This window comes from Lygodium microphyllum, chromosome 19, assembly GCF_053477565.2.
Source record: "Lygodium microphyllum isolate KBCC chromosome 19, Lygodium_microphyllum_v1.1.10, whole genome shotgun sequence".
Taxonomy (NCBI): Eukaryota; Viridiplantae; Streptophyta; class Polypodiopsida; order Schizaeales; family Lygodiaceae; genus Lygodium; species Lygodium microphyllum.
Genome location: NC_141153.1, coordinates 29676852 through 29703004, shown reverse-complemented (window position 1 = coordinate 29703004; position 26153 = coordinate 29676852). Strand labels below are relative to the sequence as shown.

General features: G+C 40.5%; 1 protein-coding gene across 1 annotated transcript; it reads left to right on the top strand.

The window, feature by feature from the left end:
* Window positions 1-1157: 1157 nt before the first annotated feature.
* Window positions 1158-25174, top strand: LOC148019697 (DNA repair REX1-B protein). The gene is made up of 4 exons (XM_087699835.1): window positions 1158-1331; window positions 20143-20236; window positions 24332-24436; window positions 24554-25174. Exons 1-4 carry the CDS (start codon window positions 1213-1215, stop codon window positions 24827-24829), a joined length of 594 nt encoding a protein of 197 aa, XP_087555961.1. The 5' UTR covers window positions 1158-1212; the 3' UTR covers window positions 24830-25174.
* Window positions 25175-26153: the final 979 nt, after the last annotated feature.

Below are 26153 nucleotides of genomic sequence, written 5' to 3'. Positions count from 1 at the left end.
ATGGAGTATCATGGTAGGCTGCGGCTGAGGATATCATAGTTGACCTTGAGAAAGAGTGAAGATTAGCCAAGAAGGTGTTGCAGGGTAGAACTACTTACAACCAGTAGCAGTGAGCTCAAAGGCTGAGGTAGGAAATAGAAGTGTGAGAGGTCCAATAAGTCTCAACACTTTCCAACTGGAATAGGACAGGACCCAATGCGAAGAGGGAAAGAGCGCTAGAAGCCGATCTCACATTAAGCGAGCTTCTTACTAAGTGACTCATAGACAATACGACTGCAGAGCAGAGCAGAGCAACCCTAGCAACGTCGTTGCTTGCAGGATTGGGAATCACCCCAAATTTGAAGAGCCAATCAAAGATACCCATGGTTGCCAAGCAACTCGACCAAATACCAACAACAAGCCATATAGCTTCATAGAGCAGTTCGAGGAGGTGTGTGAGGCGAACGATCTAATAGACACTGTTCAACATGTGCAAGCTTTCGGTCTTTGTCTTGAAGATAAAGGACGATTGTGGTATACTAGTCTAGATGACGCCGAATGCAACAACTTTAATACCCTCAAGGGTCTCTTCATCAAGAGATTCTCTGAGGTGAGGTACTCGGATAACCTTATTGTTTGACCCATGAATGTCAGTCAAAAGGACAAGGAGGATATTAGAGATTATATCACCCACGTACGAAGTCTCTTTAAGAGAATCCCAGCTGCTGCTGCAAAGTGAGCCAGCGGTCTTTACCATATTCATAAGCAGAATTAGGAGTGAAGAGCTCTACAAAGCCTTGGTAGCCAAATCGAACTTGCAAAGAGACATGCTAGCTAGGTATTTGAGTAGGAAGCCATACGCGTAGACGACCGGCTCAAGGAGAGAAGTGTGAGAGCCATAAGCCAAGAGTCCATAATGTGTGTAGTGTGCTATTTGTTTTATATTTGGCCAAGCTAGCTCGTCTATATAGAGAGAGAGAGAGAGAGAGAGAGAGAGAGAGAATACAAAAAATTAGAGAGAGGGAGGTGAAATTGCTACATATGTCTTAAAAAAGCATATAGGATATTGCGAAGTGACCTAGCGTGCCCTTCCGCAAGTACTAAGTAGAGACGTTGTCTTAAACAGAAACAATTAGTACATTATTACCCTATTGCTACAATTTACGGTAGCGTTTTCTTTAAACAACGATCATTATTAGTCCATTATTATCGTACCAACAACTGAACCTGGCTATGGGGTCGGAGGGGGATGGGGCGCTCGAGGCGCTCGACGATTCGGGGGTGCTGCAGCTGCTGCGGCGCTTCCTGTCCGTCCAGCATCGCCGCGTCGCCATCTACAACAGGCTCCACCAGTAAGGCTTTCATCACAAAAATTAACAAAAAACTCGCAGACATTGCATTCCTTTATCATAGACTTAACCGAAAACAACTGGCAGCGGCTGCTTGAATTCTGAATTACTGACTCCATACACGTGCTGCAGCCTGTTCGCATTTCTTTATAATCAACTCAACAAGAAAATTGGCAGACATTGTCACCAATTTAACCAAAAACTAGCAGATGTTGCTTAGATTCTGAGCTATTCTTTGTTTTTTTTTTACTAGTTCTAGTTCCAAGCCTGCTGCGGGGCTTCTTTGCGTTCCTTATTATCAACCTAGCAAAACACTAGCAGAAGTCACATCTCTTAAACAAAAACACAGCAGAGGTTGCTTAGACCCTCAATAAATATGTTTATTCAAGCTCTGCAATGCTTCTATGCAAACCTTGGTTGCGGAGAGGTACTTGTAGTAGGTAGTGTCACTCAAACAAAGGCCCGTTTTACATGGGTAAGTGGTGAGGGAATAAGTGGATGCACAGGGGTCTCTAAATCCATATTTTTGGCCTATGGTAGAGTTCAATCAAGGTGGTTGAGTATTTTGGGAGAGCTAAAAGGTTCAATTGATCATGACATGTTCAACATGATAGTAGAGAGAGAGAGAATGCAATAGTGAGAGGCCAAGCTTCTCAAACTCAAACACAAGAAAGTGGTGAGATGGTAGCTACATCGGCTCATGAGCCTGGCTCTCCTAGCATTATGGGTGTGTCATCAGTTGTTGGGGCTGATACTTCATGTAATAGTACTAGAGGACCATCACTTACTAACACGTGCTATTCTTGGAGCACCTCCAATGCCTATAGGACAAGGCCCTTTTAGTAAGTGGGCACGTGTATCATTGCGCGCAAATACGTTGCAACAAAGTTGGGCATCTGGCTTGAAAAAGAAAGCTGAAATAGGGAAAGAGGGATTTTTTTAATCAGTGTAACACGGCATTTCATGTGGCTCGCACATGTATTTATAAGAGATTAATCAATGCTGCTTCAGCTGCGGCTGCTGCAATAGCACCTATCACTCTTGCTGGTTTGGAGGCTCTAAGGACCACTAGATTGAACCGTGAGGTTGATCTGATTCACACGAACTTGGAGGTTCATAGAGCATCATGGAAGAAATACGGATGCACAATTATCTCAGATGGATGGAAAGATACTTGCAAGTGCCACTTAATGAATATCTTGGTATCTTCTTGTATTGGAACACAATTTCTAAGATCTATAGATCTATCAGGCTGTGGTATGTAGATCACAGGTATCTTCAAGTTCCAACTTGTAAATATACTTTTAGTTTTTGCTAATTTTGTATTTAGCTTAACAACTCCATGTATAATGTAATAGGAGAGGTAATATTTAATCATATCAATGAAGCAATCTAGGAGGTTGGGTTGGACCATGTTGTAAAGGTTGTAATAGATAATGCAAGCAATTGTAGAAGTATGGGAAAGCTTTTGGAGGCCCAATACCCACATATTGGATGGACTTCATGCATAGCCCACTCCATTGACTTGATGATGGAGGACATTGGATTGATTTCATAGGTTGGATCTATTGTGGAGAAAGCTTTAGGGCTGATCAACTTTGTTCTTTGAAAGTCCTTTGTTCATAGCCTATTTAGGCATCATTGCCAATGGGAGCTTGTAAGACTGGCCAAAACAAGATTTTGCTACAATTTTCTAGTTTTGTGCAGGTATGTAAGTTACAAATTGGATTATGTGTCTTATTCTTATTACAAATTGCAATCATGATTTATAACTTACAACTATAACTTATGCCATATTCCCTTAATAAATACATGGTTAATCTCAAGTTAGGATGCATTGAGGTGTATGGTAGTGGATCAGGAATGGTTGGATTGGTTAGAATGCTCTATTCCAGATGCCCTAAATATTATGCACACCATCTATAACATTGAGTTTCAGAGAGATGCAAATGGACTCCAATATGCACTACTTCCTGTAGTATCAGTGTTGCGATTGTGTGATAGTGAAGGAGCTACCATGGGCCTCTTGTATGAGTTTATGAAAAGGTTTCGCAATGCTATCCGAAGGGCTAGCAAACTAGTTAGCTAAATTTTCAAGGGTAGTGAAAGATATAGGCTACTGGGGCTGTCCATATGCCATATGTCTAGCGGCAATTGTGCCAGGAGCAAATGGGGTAGCACTGGAAGGCATGACCTAACTAGACTATCTAGAAGGATTGGAGGTAGTTGTAGTGGTCTGTTGTGCTTTCTTAGGTGGGAGACCCTAGGCCTTGGTATGACACTCCTTGTCCACGTGGCTCAATCTCTAGTAGTATGTGCAAAACTTATTCTTTTAGGGAGTTTTTGCTACATGGGTTTAGTTTCTTTGGTTCCATTTGAGGAAGGGTTGTCATCCTTGTTTTGAATTGCCTTTGCATCTCGTGACTTCTTGTCACCTCTGATTTTTCCCTTGCGAAGAAGAGGCAACTAGACCCCTGTCTGAGTAAGAACGTGGGGAGGACTTCTTGTGGACTTAATTATGTAGTCTTGTGTAACGCAAGAACTAACATTCGAACTCATAGAAGGTTGGCAATTGGGGCAACAAGATGATGTGCTAGATGAAATGGAAATATTTTTTAGGAAGCTTGTTCAAAAAGATTGTAACTTGATCGTCATTTGACTTCGGTGAGCCAAAAGTGGCAAACTTAGAGAGTAATTGACGATATTCGACCAACTTGACTTTTAGTCATCCCCTTTCTTAACAGGAAACTCCTAAAGTGCAAAGTTGAGATTGGTACATCGAGTGCGATCTTGCACTACATAACGGTCAATGTGATGACCTCAATGGTCAGATATGAGGGGAAAATGTTGTAACAAAGAGTGGAACGTGGGAAGCAAATCCTACATTAGTTCAACATTGGCTGTGGCATTACAGACTCTCCATTGATGGATGTGATCAAGGTGGGCCCTCGGCATAATATCTAGACCAATGACTAGGTGTGAGAGACCTTGAGATTCAAGCACTTGTTGCATGAAGTTTGACCATGTGGCGAAATTGACCCGTTGAAACAAGTCTTATCCGTGAAAGCATTCTTTGCCGGAGCAACATTAATGGTATTGCTGTAGGATGGGAAAGGTAAGTAGGGTGGGTAGAGTTGGGGAGTGGAGTACACTTGAGAATTAATCCAAGAGCACCCACCATGCATGCGTGAAGTGTGCACAATGGGTGCAAAATTGGGCATTGACTAACTAGGCATGGGTATGGTGACTACTTGACTAGCCCATGGAGAAGGGATAGGGACACATGGGGTAGAAGATGGAAATCCTTGTGTGGGAGTGACCCTTGGTGTGTGATGATGCACCATAAGCAGAAAACCTCTAAATTCGAAAATTAGGCTTTTTGAGTTTTTTTTTCCCATATGTATAGAAAATGACAAGAGAGCTGAGAGAGGTTGCATGCAAGGTGGAGGGAGGCTGCATGTAGGGGCTGTGCAGTGCTGGTCTCTTTGTCAAATTGTTAATGACTGGGATTCTAAGTTCACTGGCCATTTTTGGCAAACAGTCTTCCAAAAACTTGAAACTTGATTGTCTATGTTAGCCTCGAAACATCCTGAAACCGACGGATAGACCGAACGAACAAATCAAACTATGGAGGATATACTTAAGTTCAAATTGTTTCTACTTCTCCTACTCTTCTCTCTCGTATCCCTTAAGCTTCAAAATTATAATTTCCCTCTATTTCTTCAAAACCTCTTTTCTTAACAATATCATATCTTCTCATGGAGTATCTCCCTTTGATGTGCCGGTTCCCATTGGACCTCAATACACGGAGGATGCATGTCCTGAACCCTAGCAACAATAATAGTAGTCCCGTTAGTAAAACTGTTTTTAGCTGGTATTTGCTATGGAATTTATTGTATCTAGTATGTGAGGGCCCTATAGTGGAACTTTGGGATGCCTAAATTTCCAACTTATGAGCCTTGACCATGTCGATGTCATTCTTGGCATGCATGGTTCTTTGAAAAATACTCCTTGTATATTGATTATTAAAATCGTGCACTCTTTTGAGCTTGAAATCATTTCCATATGATTGAGGGCTGTTTACCCTCTGGGGTTACAAAAAATAATGTACATATGATTTCAGCAATGGAGTTTACTCAATGTTTTTTAAATCCAAGTGTCACTATTTACATTTGTTTCGTTGAAAAAGTTGAATTGTTTGATTGTCAATGTAATTCAATTTTTTAAAATAATAATTTTAGAATGAATTCAAATGTAAGCGAGTATTTGAATCCGATATTACATGAGTATGTTGACGTCTTTCTGTTCGAGCTACTTGATGGACTCACACCATCTCACAAAACCTTAGATCATAGGATTGAAACATTGTTTGCTAACCAATCCATCTCTCAATAACCTTACAAGTTTTGCCTGAAAGAGAACAATGAGATAGCTAGGTAACTTTAAGTCTTTTTAGCTAAGGGGTTTATTGAGCTAAGTAAGTCCCCATGTGACGTGCTTGTCCTTCTCGCTGAAAAGAAAAATGACATGATGCACTTTTGCATCGATTAGAAAGGTCTCAATAAGGTGACCATTAAGAATCAATATTTATTGCTGAGGATGGATAACCTTGTAGATTGACTTTATGGTGTGCTGTATTTTACCAAAATCAATGTAAGATCGGGATACCATCAAATATGGGTAGCTTCGAAGAATGTTCCAAAGATTGCGTTTCGAATGCGGTATGGATATTATTAATTTTTTGTCCTACTTTTTAGATTAACCAATGCTCTTGCAACTTTTCAACAAATGACGAACGATTTGTTTTGTCCATACCTTGGAAAGTAGGTAGCTGTTTTTCTTTATGACATTCTTATTTATAGTAAGTTGTTGGAGAAATACGCCAAACGCTCGTGTATCGTTCTACATCTCTTAAGATTAGAGAAATTGTTTGCCAAACTATCCAAGTGCGAATTCTTTCGTATGGAGCTCTTATACCTTGGTCATATCATGTCAATTGATGGCATTCAAATTGATCCTGAAAAGATACGAGTAGTGCTCGATTGGCCTATTTCGAGGACCATAAGGCAAGAAAAATATTTTTCAAATTTTATTAGGTTTTCTCAAAAATTCATTAAGGACTATGCTCATATTGTTGAACCCTTGATATGTTTGCTTAAGGGTATTTAAAGCAAGAAAAAGTATGTTAGTTCGCCAGTTGTTTTGACTAGTAAACTCGATCAATGTTTTCAAACATTGAAACGGCTTGTTACTATTGCAAGATATTGCAAATTATTGATCCAAATAAACCTATTGAGGTTCATATGTGTCACAACTCTATAGAAACAGAATTTGTATCCTTTTTCATTAATTTGTCTATATAATGATTTATTAAATTTGTTTCCTTTGCACTAATTAGATATAAGGAAAAGTGCATTGGAGCTGGCCACTGATGAGTGGTCACAGGTTATGGTGGACCCACGCGGCGGGTTAGAGAAAAGATAGTTCACACTTCCACCTATTTGGCCCGATTGGGCGCCTGTGACCAGAACTCACACATATCAGGGTTAGACTCGCACACAGAAAGGATTGATGCCTTGAAGCGTGGGCTAGATCCGCTAGAACAGACAGTTACAATCAACAAGATGGCATGATCATGAAATGCTTGTACAATGTGCATGTGTGGGCTGAAAGCTTGAAATGCACATTTCTTTGCATAGGAAAGTCACATGAAGATTCTGATACCGTTTTTGCGATGTACACGGAAAAAGCTTTCATATGATACCCATATTGGGGGGTCCCTAAATTTTAGGAGCCTCGAATTAGCCTAAAAATGCTAGTCCTAAAAAATCGGGATGTCATTCTAAAAATAGTAAATTTTGTACTCTGACTGTGCTTACTAAATTTGGTTGTTTCTATTCTTGACAGTATTTAGTCCAAAAAGGAAGGCCATAGAGAAGAGACAAGTGTCAAGACACTTGCCATACAAGTTTCCAAGTGTCCCACCACTTGTCACATCTCATGACATGTGGCTGGACACTTGTCTTGTGCTACTCCACTTTCCCCTTTTGTACTAGCTCTTCCCTCTCCTATAAATAAGAGCTCGTTTTTCTTCATTCAGCATCATTTTTCTTCGCTGTAAACTCATGTACAACACCCACAGATAGCCAGAAACTGGCCCCATCCATCCCCATCATCATCCCCCACTTCTCCATTATCAAATTTCTCCATATTCCCTCTTCTATCACTGCTGTTTTACAGGACATCAAGCCTGTAAATTCATTACAGCACCTCCTTCTTGAGCTCTTTCTTCCATTTTAGCAACAAGAAGCAAGCCCTATCCATGTACTGCTGATCAACGATGGAGAAAGGCTGATTTCCCCTCTTTGTTCTCTCATATTGTAAAGAAATCAGTTCTTATCATTGCATAATAGATAATGCATGTGTGTTTGTACATCTTTGCATGATCTTGTGAGAGTGAGAATTACTTCTCCTCACTCTCAGGTTGATTGTAACTGAGCTCTTCCCTAAGGGACTTGGGTTGAGCAGAAATACATTCCTTTGGGAGGGGGGGGGGGCTTGCCCATCTTCAACCCTCAATCTTGTCTCCATTACTTTTACATTTTCATGGCTGTAATTTTGTGAGTAATTTTCATTTTCAGCTTTAAGTGTTCATTCTCTTTTATATTGAATCTAGAAAACAAGCGAATATCATAATTGTTAAGCATACTATGTTGTTCGGGGCGTTTACAATATGAATGTGAGTGATTATGCTTTAGGTTTTGTCCTTTATGAGAATGGCCTATTTATTGCCTTCAAGAGTCATAAGCTTGTTGATGCCGAAACATGCTATACTACCCAAGAGAAGGAATTATTGGTGGTCATCCACGTGCTTAAGTATGATGTCATTATTTGTATGGCACTCGGTTTATTATTTGGAAGAATCACCACTCATTGAAATACCTATATGATCAGTCTGATCTTTGTGGCCGCAAAGTGAGATGGATGGAGCTTTTCCAAGAGTTTGACTTTGAAATTTGCTACAAGAAAGGCGCAACTAATATGGTTGTCAATGCTCTTGAATATTGAAGTCAATGCCTTATCCTTCTTCAAAATGTTGACTGATTTCTATCTTTCTCTCAAAGCGCATTGCCAAAACAATCTTCACTTTGGTAAGATTTGGCAACTAGCTGAAGAGAGACTTAGTAGCCGAGAAAGCTTTGGTAGTTCAAATGCCCGAAAGCTAGCTATTGAGAGAGAGGTGGTAGAAAAGTATTCCATTCATAATGTATTACTTTTTAAACAAGGCAAAGTGTGTGTGCTCGATGATCAGGATGTTTGCAAGAAAATTTTGTATGAGTATCATGATGCGCGGAGCAATGGACACCACGACATATACTGGACTTTGGCCTTGGGCACTTGTTATTTTTATTGGCAGTATATTAAGACTATGGTTGAGTCTTATGTGTGTGAGTGCTTGTAGTGTCAGCTTAACAAAGTTGAATGGCATAGATAAGTAGGGATGTTCCATTCTTTACAAACCCCTTATAGGAAATGGACTAGCATTTCTATGGATTTTGTAATAGGATTTTCCCGTACAAAATCGAGGTCATAACACAATGTGGGTTGTGGTTGACCAATTGATGAAAATGGCTTGATTCATTCCTACAAAGATGATCGTGAAAAGCCATGAGTTGAATGGTCTCTTTGTCGAGCACCTTTATGGACTTTATGGTTTGTTTGATGAAATAGTCAGTGATCGGGATCCTAAGTTTCCTAGCCATTTTTGGCAAACGGTTTTCCAAAAGCTAGAAACTCGATTGTCTATGAACATCCAAAAACCAATGGGCAGATTGAATAGATGAATCAAACCATGGAGGATATGCTTCTTGTATATGTCCCCGGTAGGTAATTTGATTGGGAGCATTATCTTCCTCAGATTGAGTTTGCTTATAACTGTGCTAAGCATTCAGCTACTAGTTATAGCCCATTTATGCTTATGTACGATTATAAGCCAAAACCAGCAATTGCCATAGAGCTCAGGGGCGTGAAAATGCAGTCCATAGTTGACTTTTTGCATGATATGCAAGAGATATTGATGATTGTGAAATGGCCCAAGATCATGTCACATTTTATGCTAACCAACATCATACTCCTAGGGAGCTCTAGGAAGGCATGTGGGTTTACCTCAAAAGTCCCAAAGGACTTCAATTCAATGACTACGAGCAAGTGCTATAAATTGTCTTCGAGGTATCATGGTCCTTTCTAGATTACCAAGAAGATAAGCAACGTATCTTATGAGTTAGACTTACCTTTGGAAATCGGAGTTTACCCTATGTTTCACATGAGTCGTTTGGAAAAACGACTGGGACAAGGCGAGCAAATTGTCCCAATTGAGGAAGTCTCACAACTTGAGGATACTACTTGTTAGATTCCACTTGAACCCGAATCGATTCTTGACCTTAGGACTAAATATTTTCATTGGACTGTTTATCTTGAGTATTTGGTCAAGTGGAAAAACCACCTAGAGGCGGAGGCTACTTGGGAATCAGTACGTTCATTGAAGAGTCGTTTTCCTCACTTCATCCCTGAGGATATTGCTAAGGACAACGATCATTCATAAGGGGGAGAGTGTTATGTCCTTGGACATTTGGATGGGCGCTAGTAGCATTGTTCTGTGGTCATGAAGTGACTTAGTGTGAATGCACTAAGGACACTTCGGGGTTAGGGCACCACACTCGAGTCCTATTTATAGGACTCAAGGCCCTATTGTGCATATTGATTGTGTGATCACTACTCTTAGACTCTTAGCTTGTTGACCAATGCATTTGAATACTGAGATAGTGTGGGTTGGTGGCATGGGAAGCCAACCCTTGGGATGTGGTTGTGCCCAGAGTGTTGCTAACTCCTAGGCTCAGGGGTGAGCCCGTTTGGCTCTATGGTTGGGAGACGAGTTCGACATCTAGTCCCTTTTATGGCGAGTTTGGCTTTCATTGTGTCTTCTTGTGTGCAAATTGGATCTTGGGGGGACATTACAATGAAGTTTGACCGTGTGGTGAAATTCTATTGTTAAAATGAGTCTTATCCGTAAAAGCATTCTTGTCCATAGCAATAGGAGTGGTAGTGCTATAAGATGAGTAAGGTGGGTAGAGTGGGGGAGTGGAGTACACTTGGGAATTAATCCTAGAGCGCTCACCGTGCATGCGTGAAGTGTGCACAATGGATCCAAAATTGGGAATGGATTGACTAGACATGGGCATGGTGACTGCATGAGTAGCCCATGGAGGAGGGATAGAGATGTGGGGTAGAAGATGGAAATCCTTGTGTGAGAGTGAACCATGGTGTGCGACAATGCACCATAAGCAGAAAATCCCCAAATTTGAAAATTAGGGTTTTTGAGTTTTTTTTTTCCAGATCTGTAGAAGATGGCAGGCTGGGCTGAGAGAGGTTGCACGCAAGGACTGTGTGCAGAACTGCATGCAAAACTGTGTGAAATTGCATGCAGTCTGGGTAGAGAGAAAACACAGCAGAAAATGTTGTGGCTGAGGTGACAGCGGCTGCAGGCATCAATGCCGTGAGAGACTCCACATGTCGAAGCTGGTGATAGAACCGATGCAGCAATGCTGGCGGCACAATGGCTCTAATACTACTATTGGATTGAATGGACAGCTGGATAGACAAGAAGTGGAGTAGAGAGTAGACACACAAAGAAGCGTGCAAGAGTACCTTCACTAAAATGAATCACAAGAATGAGAGTAGAAGGTACAACCCTAAGGTTATATAGACCTACACACTGAAGTGTGTTCACACGGGAAACAACCCCCCCCACCACACACACACACACACACAAGAGGGTAAGAAGTGCCTGTGGATAGGGTGTGTTCACCCCGAAATGGCATAGAGGAAAATACAAGGTGTATTTAACACTTTTGTTGCGCACTCTTACACGTCCTAGCTGCATTTCACCTCTGGAGACCTGTGTTTCTGCTGCCACCATCATCTGAGTTTGTTAGAGATTGTGGAGGATTGCACACTACTCCCTCTACTATATTGACATCTTCATCTCAGCCTGGTGGAATGCTGCTACTGCATTTTGGGATCCATCTTGATTACAAAACACTCTGACACCAGTCTCAAACACATCTGCCCTGGTCTTTTTGAGGTATGGAGGTTGGAGGGCCCTGACTTTATCATCCGTATTCTCATTCGTTCATTTTCATTCAGCAATCTACCACTAGTGTTCTATTTGTTGTCATACACTTTGTCTTTTCTCTGTGTTTGCCATATCATTTCTTTACATCAGCTTTGTTTTGCAGCAGGACAGGTTCAACAGCAGTATTTTGATGACCTGGCAGCAACATGGCAATCTGGAGCACTTCAACAGCAGCCAATACATACAGTTGGGTGCAGGGCATCAGTATGGGCAGGTGGAGACATTTGGCAGCAGGAATGATGGCTGGGATAGAAAAGAGTAGCAAAAGTGGCTTATTCCATTGGTCCCCTTTTTATAGAACTTTTCAAGAAAATTGTTCTACAAAACAGTCTTGAGTCTTTGTTTTCACTTTAATCTGAATTTAATTGAATTTCTTTTTCGAAGCTATACGAGAGATGAATCAATTGGCCAATACTTTAGGATAATTTTGACCAAATTTTGCCATGATTAATAGGATGTCTATATGATACTAGACTTATTCAAGATTGGCCAATAATATATGCTGATGTTACTTGGTCTGGAAGCGTAGATGCACAAGGCAACTCTATGAGAATGGAGCAGGTTGTTTCAGCAACCTCTGGTTGAAACTAAGCCTTGTAGGCCTTTATCACTTGGCATGGCATGCATAAAGGCAATTATGAGAATGACATTGATAGGCATATGCCATTACTTCTCAGACATGTGGAAACTTGTGTAGGATGCATTAGAGGCATATTTGGAGGAAGGTGAGGGAACTAATAATGTCTTTGGAGCTAGTGGCCTTTGCTTAATTCATGCCACAAATTACAAGATTCAACAATAGTCCCACTTAATACCTATGATCCTTTGCATTATATTTCAGCAAAAGGATGTTAAAGACCTGCTTGTGCCACCTTGGGTTCATGATATGTCAACAAATTATGGTATCTGAATAAGAAAACAACTTGGATATGTGGTGTCAGCTGGCTCTGAGAAGACCATAAAAGCCAGAGGAAAAGCAGTCAGAAGAAATGAGCACGAGCGATCCTTTCACCTCCCAGCCTTGCCTAGTTTATTGCTGGCCAGACCCATCGTGATCCGATTGCCAGCCGTCAAACCTTGGTGAGTCCTACTATTCTTGGACTCTCTTTGGTTCTAGGCTCCCCTAAACCCCGTTCGGGCGCCCAAGAGCCCGGACGGTCATCCTCATGCATGTTCCCCTTGATTTACCTTAATGTCACATTAAATGTCACTTTAATGTCACATTAATGTTTGTGACCTTAATGTCACATTAAATGTCACTTTAATGTCACATTTCCTTCCCCTTAAGAATCGGTTTCGTCCTTGAAAACGATACTTGGAAGGTCTAACTGTAAATTGGGAAACCTTTTCTTTAAAGTACTTACTCGCTCCCATGTTGAGCTTTCTTCTGAACAATCTTTCCACTTAACCAAACATTCTTAATAAATAGTATTCCTTGTTCGTCTATTACGAACATTTAATATTCTTTCTGGTTCATGTGGATTAGATTGGTCATTTAATAGCTCCTCAATATCATCATTTAAGATTAGATTATCCAAATCACCCAGCTTCTTCCTTAATTTACTTACATGAAAAACTGGATGTATTTTACTACCAGCAGGTAGTTGGAGCTTATAAGCCAATTCTCCCACCTTTTTAAGTATTATGAAAGGACCACAATACCTTGGTGAAAGCTTTGGACATTGTCTCTTTTTCATAGTTTTAGTTTGTTCAGGCACCTTAAGATAGACCAATTCTCCTTCTTCAAAGGAGATGTCTCTTCGGTGAGGATCTGCATATGCTCTAGCTCGATTTTGAGCCTTTTTAATATTTTCTTGAGCAAATTTTAACATACTATTCATATCCTCCAAAAAGTCTTTGGCTGCCTGAACCTTTTCCTTATGCAGTCCTACTGCAAAAGGAGCTCTGGGTTGAAACCCATACATTAACATAAATGGACTATATCCAGTGGAAGAGTGCTTGGCACTATTATATGCAAACTCTGCTATCGGTAGATCCTCTTCCCAATTAGTTTGCCTTTTATTTACATATGCCCTAAGCATATCTTCAAGAATTTGGTTAACCCTTTCAGTTTGCCCATCTGTTTGCAGGTGATCCGCCGTACTCATGCTAAGTTTAGTATCCAATTTCCTAAATACCGCACGCCAAAATTGGCTATTAAATTTTCTATCCCGATCAGAAACTATATTTGCCGGAAGGCCATACAATCGGTATATGTTCTCTACGAGCAATCTAGCCAATTTTGGTGTTTTAACATCAATTGAAGTTGGAATGAATCTAGCCATTTTGGTTAACCTATCCACAATCACTCACACAGAGTCGTGCCCCCTCTGTGTTCTTGGTAGAGCAACAATAAAATCCATGGAGATACTCTCCCATTTTCCCGAAGGAATCTCTAGTGGATGGAGAAGTCCTTCCATTTTCAATCTTTCAGCTTTATTAACCTGGCATTTATTACATTTGACCACATAGTCAAGGACGTCCTTATTCATTCCAGGCCAATAGAACTGCCTTTTAATAAGACTATAAGTCTTATTAACTCCTGGATGTCCCACGCTAGGGGTATCATGACACTCAAAGAGTATCTGGCGCCTTATTTCTATATCTTTCGGGACACATACCCTACCCTTGTAGAGTAAATAACCATTATCAATGGTAAAATTTTTCCACTTGAATCCAGTTTGAGCAACCCCTGATGCTCCATTTCCTTGTTGAACATCCTCAGATATTTCTTCCTCAGTAGAAGCATTTTCATTTGGATCCCCATTTTTTATTGCTTCCCATATGTTGGAATATGCCGGATCAACTTGGCATTTTCCTTTTAAAGATTCAAGCAAGTTGGAAGTGAACTGAGTAAAACTCAATTCATTAATGATGGGCATTCTACTGAGTGCATCAGCTACTATATTATACTTTTCTTTTCTATATCTTATCTTATAGTCGAACTCTTGGAGGAGTTTGGCCCATCTGGCTTTACGCCCGTGTAAATCCGGTTGATCATTAAGTCACTTAATGCTTTCATGATCCAATAAAATCAAAAGTTTGGCACCGTACAGATAGTGCCTTCATTTCTTCATTGCATGTACTATTGCATATAGCTCCCTTTCATAAACAGAATAATTCTGTTTTGCACGGTCTAATTTCTTGCTTTCAAAAGCAACTGGTCGACCTTCTTGTAATAAGACCACGCCTATCGCCTTATCACTGGCATCAGCTTCAACCATGAATGGTTTATTGGGATCCACTATTAATAATACTGGAGCTGTAGCAATAGCTACCTTAAGTTTTTGAAAACTTTCATTTTGGTCTGTTCCCCAATTGAAGCTCTTTCCTTTCCCTTTAAGTTGGTCTGTCATTGGAACAGCTATTTTGGCATAATCTCGAATGAATCTACGATAAAATCCAGATAAACCTAGAAAGATCTGCAGCTTTTCCAGGTTCCTTGAAGATGGCCATTCAATAATTGTCCTTACTTTTTCTGGATCCATGTTGATTCCCTCTTTCGAGATAATATACCCCAAATATTTGACCTCTTGTGCAAAGAATTCACATTTAGTTTTCTTCGCATAAAGGAAATGTGTTCTTAACAGTTGGAATACTAATTGTAAGTGTTTCAAATGTTCTTCTCTTGATTTACTAAAGATCAAGATATCATCCAAGAAGACTACTACAAAATGTCCTAGATAGGGCCGTAAAACACTATTCATCAGCTTCATAAAGGTAGCTGGTGCATTAGTGAGGCCAAAAGGCATCACCAAAAAATCATAATGCCCGTATCTAGTACGAAATGTTGTCTTGGGAACATCTTGTGCCTTAATTCTTACTTGGTGATAACGTGATCTTAAATCTATCTTTGTGAAGAATTTTGCCCCTTGTAATTGATCAAAAAGATCTTCCATTCTGGGCATAGAAAATTTATTCTTCACCATTATTTTATTAAGTGTTCTATAGTCAACACAAAGTTGCATAGAATCATCTTTTTTCTTTACTAATAAAATTGGTGAAGCCCAAGGTGAATTACTGGGTTGTATAAATCCTTTATCAAGATAATCCTTAATTTGTCTTTCAACTTCTTGATGTTGTGTTTCACTTAACCTATACGGTGGTTTAGAAATAGGGTGTGTATCCTTATTTGTGTCAATTGGGTGATTTATATCACCCCTATCTGGTGGAAGGCCACTTGGTAAATCAGAAGGAAACACATCTTTAAAATCATCTAACAAATTACTTAATTCATTATTTATATTCAACTCACAAACATAAGAAAATTGTTGCTTTATATTACAGAAAGTGAAAGTGTTCTGTACAGGAAGAGACCATAACATATATACCTCACAAACTTCCTTCTTTATTAGCTTCTGAACTTCAGTAGAACACAGCAAAGGATTATCAGATACTTCATGTTCACCTTGAATGACAAAAGTCTTACCATCCCTTTCAAATTCCAGTGTATTATGATGGTAACTACGTTTTAAGGATGGTTCCAATCCCCATAGCCACTCCCTCCCTAGAGCAATATCAGCTCTTTTCATGTTCATAATTTGGAAATCAAGTTTATCTTTATATCCTTGAATCTCAATTTCCAAATTGGATACCATTGTATCCCATATTTTATCGTCTTGGCCTTGTATCATACGAACAACATATTGATGCTCACTCTTTTGTTGGGGAAGTTTCAATTTTTTGACAAGTGCATAGTTTATAAAATTATGTGTAGCAGAGTCATCAATCATGACTCTAACTCTCTTTCCAGCTATCAATCCATGTACTCTAACTAAATCATGTGGCCCAAAAGTAGGCTGCCACATAGAAGTTGACATACAACACTTGTGTTGTACATCCATGTGCAAGACCTCTAAAGATTTATACCTTTCATACCCGTTTAATTCTAAGGTCTGCACTACATGGATTTGTTTTTCTTTTCCCTTGCCCTTGTCCTTATCCTTTCCTTTGTCTTCCCCCTTTTTCTTTTGAGGGCAATTCCAAGCAGCATGGTTAGGGGATAGGCAGTTGAAACACAACTTTTCTTTTTTGACTTTATCAAAGTCATCAGGACTTAACTTTGGCCTCATGTATTGTTTCTTTTCAAAAGGTTGTTTTTTACCCTTAAAAAATGGCATTTTCCTTTTAAATTTGCCCACAAATTTTGAGGTTTCCAATTCCTTAGACTTGGGCTCCGTATCAGTGAGACTAGTGAGTGTACCTGGACGCATACTATCTTCATTGATCAATGCAAATTTAATTGCCTCTTCCAGCGTCTTAGGTGAACTCCTTTTTACTTCCTTTTTACAGGCTTTATCTAGTCCCCTAATGAATCCTCTTGTTTTTTGAAATTCATCTATTCCTTCCAATTTGAGGATTATCTCATGATATTCCTCCAGATATGTCAGCAGGGGTCTTCCCTTTTGTCTGACATAATCCCAATCTTCCCAATTTCTTTCCATTTCATTTTCAGGAAGGAATTCTTTCAAAAAGACGGATTCAAATTGAGCCCGAGTTTCAGGTATTTTATTTGCCTTCTTTAAAGTTCGCCACCACTTATATGCTTTGGGCCCCAAAGTTAAACTAGCCTCCAGTGCTTGGAGATGTGGTGGAGTATTTTTAAGTTTATGTAAATCTTCCCATTTTTGGAGGAAATTAAAGATTCTATCTTTATTTTTATCTTTTTCCTCCCCGTGAAACTGAGGGGGTTTCATGTCCTTTAAAACTGGATTATCCCTCAACTTATGGTGGGGTTCCTTAGGATCTCGCATAGTCACATCTAAATCTTTCGATGAAGATGGAACATCCGAGGTTTCTATCTTATTTTTATCTCTTTCTAATAATAAAGTTAATTGAGATTTTATTTCAGTGAGTGTTTGAGTTAAAAATTCCATTTGAACCCCCTGAGCCTGTACACAAGCAGTAAGATCATCAAATTGTTCTCGTGTAGCAAAAAATTCTTCCCACTGTTCTTCTTACATCTCTGATTCATGGGGATCTACCATAGGGTGGTCCCCAGAACTAGAACCTTCCATTACTCTCTCTTTCCCTTTTTCTGCCATTAATACACTGGAATTGGAAAGCAAAGATAAGAAATTTGCATACAAAGTAAAGTACTTCCCTGATTATAATGGCAGGTAACTGTTGCTGGTTTCGTAAATAAACCCGAAGAGTAAGGAACAAATTTTGCCTTCCCGGACTAGAACAGTGAAGCAGTCATGCTGAAAATGAAGTTTCCTGACTTCAGTCGTATATCATCTGACGTTTTTCCGTCCGTCCCATGACGTTTTTCTGTCCGTCCCACAGCAGTCACCTCGCGCACAGAAATCATCTCACAGCAATCGCCTCACATTTTTGGCGCCTTTTTTTTTAAACGTTTCGCCTCAGTTGACCACCGTCAGATCACGTTTCGCCTCACGCTTTTCCTTTGCCCGCAACGTTCTGCCCGCAACGTGTCACACTTACGTGACGTGGCATGTCTCACGCCTTTCACCTTCCTTCACGGCCCGTCACGCTTTCATGGTTCACAGCCCGTCACGCTTTCACGGCGTCCCTTTTCGGCCAGTACTAACAGGTGACGCGCAACCTTAATCGACTGGCGACCTGGCGAATGACAGACAACCTGGCGAATGACGGGTCATGTCCGTTGAACCATAGGCTCTGATACCAATGTCAGACGGCTGTGAGAAGACCATAAAAGCCAGAGGAAAAGCAGTCAGAAGAAATGAGCACGAGCGATCCTTTCACCTCCCAGCCTTGCCTAGTTTATTGTTGGCCAGACCCATCGTGATCCGATTGCTAGCCGTAAAACCTTGGTGAGTCCTACTATTCTTGGACACTCTCTTTGGTTCTAGGCTCCCCTAAACCCCGTTCGGGCGCCCAAGAGCCCGGACGGTCATCCTCGTGCATGTTCCCCTTGATTTACCTTAATGTCACATGTGGATAGCTTATGAAAGCATCTCTCATCTCATTTGAAGCTTTATAATCCATGGCCATCACTTAGTCATTGGACTGTACAACGAAAATGTGATTTTCTAACATAAATTTTGGCAAATGCTTTTGTTTGCTTAATACCATGGTAGATTTCCTGCTTTCACTCTAAGTTTTCTCACTTCTTTGCATGGACCATATTTTGGGCTTTTGGACCATATGCAACTATGCCTCTTTCAGGTCTTCATCTTTTCAGCCCCTCTCTCCCTTTTTCTTGTTCTGCTTACAACCACCACTCTATGATTGCACTTCATTGGTGGTGTTGATAGCTTCATAGATGTATTTCCCCAATTAATTGGAACCGATACTCTTAGGGCTCGAGGTAACCCAAATGCATTTATTCTATTACATTTTAGATTTTTAAACCATAATCTTGAGATAGCCGGATAACCTTTTCGACTGATGACCACAATATCACAGGTCTCTACAATTTCGTTTGGTTTTACTGTGTCCTTTAAGTCCTTCACTAATTCTTTGAGAGTTAGGCCTCTCAAATCCATATTTTGAGGTGACCTAAGAATCTGACCTCCTTGGTAGCATCACCCTTCGTAAATTAACTGGTTTTACAAAAAAAAAAGTGTCAATTGAGAGGACTTAGAGCTTACTCATTGGGTGTCTTCTCTCAAAATTCATTTTCTATTTTTGGGCTTTTGGGAAGTTGCTTGACCTTTTGGTTTTTCTTGGTCAGATTGAAGTTGTATGCTACTTCCTTTACGTTGATGTGCATCTAAAATAATATGAATTCCAACTTGGCTACCTTTGAGGCCATTGTTTTTAATGGGTGTTTTTAATGGGTATGGTTCCGAATATCTTTGTGTTAATCTCTCCTGAATGCCTTGTCACTCGAAGATCGGATAGATCTTAGCATGATCTTTTGAAGAGTGTTTTTGCAAAAGCTTCCTTGGCTGCACTCATGTAGGAAAGCTCAGCACTGTGTACATTGATAATTAATACTATATGTTTGCACAACTTAATAATATGAAAGCCCTTCAGCTTTTCCTGCTTTTGGAGAGCTTCCAGATATGTAAGAGACAAGTTCTGAACATTCCCCATCATCAAATTGAACATGCTAGATGACCTGGCATTTGTGCTTGTTCAAAATAGGCACAACAAAGGAACAACAAATGATTGTTCAAATACATATTCTATAAAAATCCACTATGGAGATGAGAACAATCCACTTAAAATGATGTTGGATATTTCATGTCTCTTTCTTGAGAGCATTAAGTTCAGTAACTTTGTGTGTTTTGATTGCTAGACTCATGACTGATTATTTGAGAAAAAAGGACTGTTATGAAGTCTGTTGCCATTGTACATTAATGAACCAATGAATGATGGTGTCATGAAAAAAAGAGCTTGTTTGTGTGTGTTGATAACTGCTTGATGAAGTCATCAGGTCAACCTGCAGATGCATATCATCTAAGAAATCTCTCTCTTCAGGACGTAGATGTGTTTTCAGACCGTTTCTAACTCTCTTCAGTAATCAGATTTTGTTTCTCCTTTTCACTTCTGACCATTGGGAGGGTCGGTGCACTTAGATTTTGTACACCCCTCTCTGGGTTTCCCACACAAAATATAAACTAATATCAGAATTTCAAATGTGTGTATATCTGAAGGGAGGAATAAGGCTGATTCTCTGTTTCTTGCTAGAGCATTTTCTGATTATTTAGAGACGAGGACAGAGTTTGCATTTCAACAAGCTTGCAACGAGATTACATCTGAGTTCACTGACTGCTCAAAGCAGGTATATTGATTGGTGTGGCCTTTTCATGTGGCTTAGGTAGCTTGATTGAGCTTGCTGCACCGTGAGTTGAGTTCTAAAAACATTAATGTTTGCTTAAGTATTCACTTTTAAATTTTTTTAAAAGTGCACGCATGTGCCAAGTCTAAGTATGTGTTAAGTGTAAGTATATACGATGCTGAAGAGATGATATGGCTCAGAAGAAGTTTCTTTCTTAACCAAGATTAATTGACAACTGAAGCAGGAATTGAAAGTGCTGGTTAAAGCTGCCGGCTGACCCCATAGGTATGCCTGCTTTTGTCAAGACATCCATAAAGCATATTATAAAGCAAATATATCTGCATTATCCCAGAAGAAGGCATTGCAAGAATATTATCATATTTTAGGACAGATGATGTTAAATCAAATAAGCTTTTACGGTCTGAAGCTCTTTCATTTTCAGGGTGCAGTTTTTGAATAGAACTTGTGACTCTTTGAAAAATATAGTTTGACTTGGTCTCATTGTGTTTTGTGATCATTCAAAAGAAATTACTGTTCACACTGCACTCTAGCTGAATGGCTTTACAAGCACTCGCATGGCCTTAAAAGAACTCCCTGACCCAGATTCACACAGTAAGTGGAAGAAATTGAAACGATATGAATAAGGATACTCTTGTGTGCACAAAGCAAAGAGTGTCACTTTCCTGCTTTTATTAATCTCTCAGAGAGAAGTTGGTTTGATACGACGATAGCTCCAATCAGCAGAGGAGCAGCCCCTATGGTTACAACAGCTTCTGGACTAAGGAAAGTTAGAAGATAAAATGTGATGTGAACAGAATTTTCACTTTTGCAAGGAGAAATACAATGAAGAACCCAAGTTACAAATTATCATCAACCATCTTCCTTACAATAGAGATGGTGTTCCCAGCTTGTGCTCAAGAGGATCTGCATGTTCAGTGCCCCATCTTGGATTTGAGAGGGGCTGTTGTCTCTTGGTTATAAGCTTTATTAAGACAATGGGGGATATTATAGAGCTCTGACACTTGAGTTCACCATTTATTGGCTGTTTGGTCATTTTAGTTAGTTGTGGTTAGTTGTTAGCACTCATGGTCATCTCTTGATTGTGAGACCTACAGTAAGTCAATGAGGGAAATTAGGAGCTTTGTCCAGTGTTGGTCACTTTGGTCATTGTTGGTGTATTTTTGGTTAGTGTCCCTATTTTTGGCCACCTGATGGGTTTCAGATTTTTTAGCAGCTCTTGCTGAATGCTGCCTATTTATAGGCTTCCCTGATAGTTGGTCGACATTCATCAGGCATTAGACCTCTTCTGCTCCTGCCTTCATTCTCCCAACATCCCCATTGCAGCTATGCATTGTAGCACATGTAGGGGATGTTCTTATACCAGCCTTCTTATGCATCAGTTCTCATTGCCTTCACCTTGCTCTTCAGTGTTCTCAACTCCTGTTCATGCTTTTCTCTTCTGTTGCTATCCTGGCTTGTAATATCATTGCCATAACCTTGTGATAGAGAGCACAGATCACCTTGCCAGCTATGGAGGTTCTTGCACTAGCCCTATGCTTGAACTCATGCCATCCTTGGTATCCAATTTTATTGCATTTCCCCTTGGTGCAGCTGAATATGAAACTGGCCTTTGGTGAACTTAAGAGTAGTGAACTTCAACTTGCAAGTACTCAATCTGGAAAACAGAAATTCAGCAATAGAAAACAAATCAAACAGTGGAGCTGGAATGCTCATGTGCCTGGACACTAATAAAGATCGGCCCCAAATCCTGGTGGTCTTGCAGTGTTTCTTTATCATTACTAAATTGCCCGCATAACTATTATTGCTTAAAGCCTTGGTCAACGGCTTTTCAAACTCAACCCTTAGTAGGCCAATCTAGTGCAACTAAAAATGGATTTGTAGTGCTGAAGTACTTATCTCCAGCTACTCTCACTAGCCAAGACCAAGAACACCAAATCTAAGTAAAACAACAACAATTCCATGACTATAAGAAGACCAATCAGCTTGACACCGGATCTGGCCAGAAAAACCCTACTAGACAAATGTCACAATAGATCTCTCTAGAGAGTCTCAAATCAGTGTAGATAAGCACAAAACAGCTTCGAAACCACTTATATGGTCCCAAAACAGCATTGCTTGCCTTGGAACAGCATCGCCATGAAGTTGGTCCTTGCCTTGCTTTGAACAGTTGACACCCAGCTTTGGACAGTTCTATCTAGAAAGCAGACCCTAGCAGCTGTGCTTGCCTTGGAACAGCTGCGGTAGGCTCAGGAAACCTCCGCCCTACCTTGGAACAGCTTCAGTAGGCTTTGGAAACCTCTTCCCTACCTTGGAACAGCTTTGCCTTGCCTTGGAACATCTTTGCCCTGTCTTGGATAGCTGAGGAAACAACATGATCAACAATAGAAACTGCATGAGCAATCAGCATTTCATGCCTTTCATCGCGCTTTCAAGCTTTTCTTGCGTTCTGTCAGCTTTTGACTTGCAAGATTTAATTCAGTTAAAAGTTAATGTTCAGCCACATATATATCAAATTTAAGTGTCTCGGATTGAAACTTTGGCCCACACCCAAATTACATAGATTAAAATGTAACTTTTATTAAGGTCCATTTAACTTGTTAAGGCTCGTTTTTCCGAAGTGCAAGAGAAACCAATCACCCTCGGCAAACTCTACATGTTTTCTGTGACAGTCTGCTGCCCCTTTATGCTTTTCCTATGACCTTTAAAGAGCTTGCTTTACTTTTTTGTACACTTAGTCCTTACTTCAATCTACTTATGTGCCTCCAAGGTTTTATCCTTTGTAGCCAAAATAGGTGGAACCTTCTCACCACCTTCAAGACTTCAGAAGATCTAGAAGGTTTGAATTTGCCTCTTTTGATTGTCTATTTGTCTACTATCATGGGTGCTATAGGTTTTCTTGTTTTACCCTAGGATCTGGTGCTATTGATTGGAGCAGCAAGAGACTGTCAATTCTGCTCTTTCTTCTACAGATGCAAAGTATTGAGTCACTTGTGCAGCTGCTTAGGATCCTGTATGGTTGATGTGGATGTTGGCCGAGGTCAGTTTTTCACAGCGACAGCCAACAATTATCAGTTGTGATAACTCTGGCTTCTTTGCCACAGCCAAGTATCCTGTATTTCATGCTTGTCCCAAGCTCATTCAGATTCAAAATCACTGTGTTTGGTAGTGGGTCCAAGATGAAGAGCCAGAGTTGGTGTACTGTCCTATGGAGGACAAATGGCAGACATCTTCATGCTTCTTCCTTTGTGGCTCCTTGAGAGTTCATGCACACCTGGGATCTGAGAGGGGGTGTTGGCAATCATGGTCATCTCTTGGTTGTGAGCCCTACACTGAGGCAGTGAGGGACATTAGGAGCTGTGGCCAGCATTAATTACTTGGATCTACCTTCTTCAATTAAGTTCTTCATTGGCTTCTTCTTGCTCTTCACTGTTCTTGTCTCTTGTTCATGTTTTTCTCTGCTGCTGTACTGACACATGGATCTCCCCAATCAAGTCTATGGTATTATCACAACTTGGTTGGTTTGATGTCTGTGTCTAGTTTTCATTTTAGAAGAAAGATTGCTATTTGTCCTGTATTGACATGGACAAATGCATGTGTCCGTTTTTGTAAGCATTTATATACATAACTATATTTCTATTGTACAAACATAAAATAAAGAAAAAGAATAGCTCTATGGCACATATCTATACTTACAAAGGTAGCCCACTTGCACATGCATGCACACACATTCAAATGACTCATGGAGTGATTCTCCATTTGCAAGTTTAAAGGGCCTTAATCATTTCCAAGTTATTGTCTACATTAATATTTAATGCTGGCTACTATATATTGGAAGTGCTTATTCTAACTAGACTTTGTTTTGGAACAAGTTTGAAACTTTACCCCAAATTTTAAGTGTAGTTATTTGCTGCTGGAAATGGCTGTTACATGCAAAATAGAGTCTTGGATTCACTCTACTGCTTTCTCACTTCAATATTCCTGCTAGACCACTCCTTCCCTACAACATTCATTGAGGTGAGGTCCACTGATTAACATCTCCTTCATGTGTACTTGATTAAGTTCTGTTTCCCTCCCCAGGTTATCATGATAGAAGAAACCCTTAAGAGCCCCAGACATGACAGAGAAGATATGGCGGAAGTTTTGCACTGTGTTCAGCTTCGAGAGAAACAAAAGTTGCACATGGTAACTAATGGAGATTTGACATAAGCTTGATTGAAATTCTTGAGTTTATATATCACCCTGTTTTGTGCATTAGGTACTGATAAGTAGGCTCTTTCTTTGTGCGCTCTATTTTGTTAGACAGCACAGCTTCAGGTCTTGAAGAAAGCAGGGAGGCCTTCTGAGCGGGTGGTCACTCATGACCGATGCCTCTTCCAGGATAAACCGTCAGAGCACCGCTGCATTCATGTTCATGAAATCTCAGTTGCTGATGGTTTAGAGGATGCGGAAGCTGAGTCTGCATATAATGCTGCGTTAAACGAGGCCATAAAAGGTGTGCAGGATGCTGTTACAGCCATCAATGATTATGTAGATGAGGTGAAATGTGAGATTGCGGTGCTTGAAGGAGGTGATTAAAATCAGCGAGCAATTTTTGCATGATATTCTGCTATAAGAACTGTATTCTTATGTATAGATCAGATCCAAGTGATGCATCAGTCCTTGTTTTTCCTATGATGTGTATTCAGGGCTGGGCAAGTTGGCCCAATCTTATATTAGTGTCTCCACATCAACAAGAATGCTTTGGTGGCGCTTTCGCATTGTATTTATAAGACTTAACTTTCATCTATGCATACTGTTTCATTAGAACTTCTGTATTATAGCTGATAATTAGTCAGAGCAGCTGTTTGAATACTGAAATAGATGATCTCAAATGTTTTCTTTAAAAAATGTAATAGACCACATGGTACCAGATGTATCTCAGACTTCTAAAGCTGTAAAGGCAATGTGAGAATGAAGTGGAAACTAATGGGCTTCTCGTATGCGCCCTCATGTTTTTAGTTTGATGTTTTGTGGATTCTCTTCAAGCAGGTAGTGCAGCAAATCTCAACTTCTGCAGTCATCTGCCATTGAGAGTTGCAGAGAAGGCTCATTCTCAATGCACTTCAAGAGGCTCAACAGTGGAAATTTCTTTGTATATCATGGGTGAAGTTATGACTGTGTATATGCTGAGAGCATGGGTTAAAATTTTAACTGTGTTTGAGGATAGTTTGTTAGTACCCGCTCTAATGTTTCAGCTGTTAGGAATTCCCTTTAGAATATAGCTTTGTACTCTTTCATGATAGCTTTTCCACCTTGGTCATTCGTGGTTGGTTTGCACCCCTTGTGGGTTTTTCCATGCAATACTAGAAAGTATTAGAGGGAAACTTTGTGTGTGTCTGTATATGTGCAGTGAGGCTTATCGTCAATGGTCAATAGCCTACTTACTCAGGATTAAGGAAAAGGCTGATTTGAAAGGTTTGAAAGCTATGATCCATCCAATTCAATGTGTATGGAAGGTATCTAATGGAGTAGGTACCCGTCAGGTCGCTGCGTGCCACCATCGCGCCTCCCCCATCTCTCCTGCCGCCATAGCGCCTCCCCCCTTCTCTGACCGCCATCGCGTGCCCCTCCCTGGCTGCCACTATGCCACCCTCCCACCGCTTGGCCACCTCTGCGCCTCCCCCCCCCCCCTTCCGTCTGTCCGTCACTAGGCCCCTACCGACGTACTGTCCTTCCACTGCCTGGCAGCCTGTTCACCACTGGGCCGGCCCCCCCCCCCCCCCCCCTCGGCGCGCTGCCTCCGTCTGCAACCCTGAATCTGTTCGCGGTGCGTCAAAACAGAAGCGGTCTCCCCCCCTCGCCATTGATCCCCCACCCTCCAAGTTGCTCCCTCGATCTGCAGCAACTTCCCCCCCCCTCA

Excerpts from the sequence above, each read along its gene's own strand:
- LOC148019697 (XM_087699835.1), top strand. The coding sequence starts at position 1,213 with ATGGGGTCGGAGGGGGATGGGGCGCTCGAGGCGCTCGACGATTCGGGG. Across the intron at positions 1,332-20,142 it reads ATCTACAACAGGCTCCACCA|AGCATTTTCTGATTATTTAG; the intron begins GTAAGGCTTTCA and ends GTTTCTTGCTAG. Across the intron at positions 24,437-24,553 it reads AGAAACAAAAGTTGCACATG|ACAGCACAGCTTCAGGTCTT; the intron begins GTAACTAATGGA and ends CTATTTTGTTAG.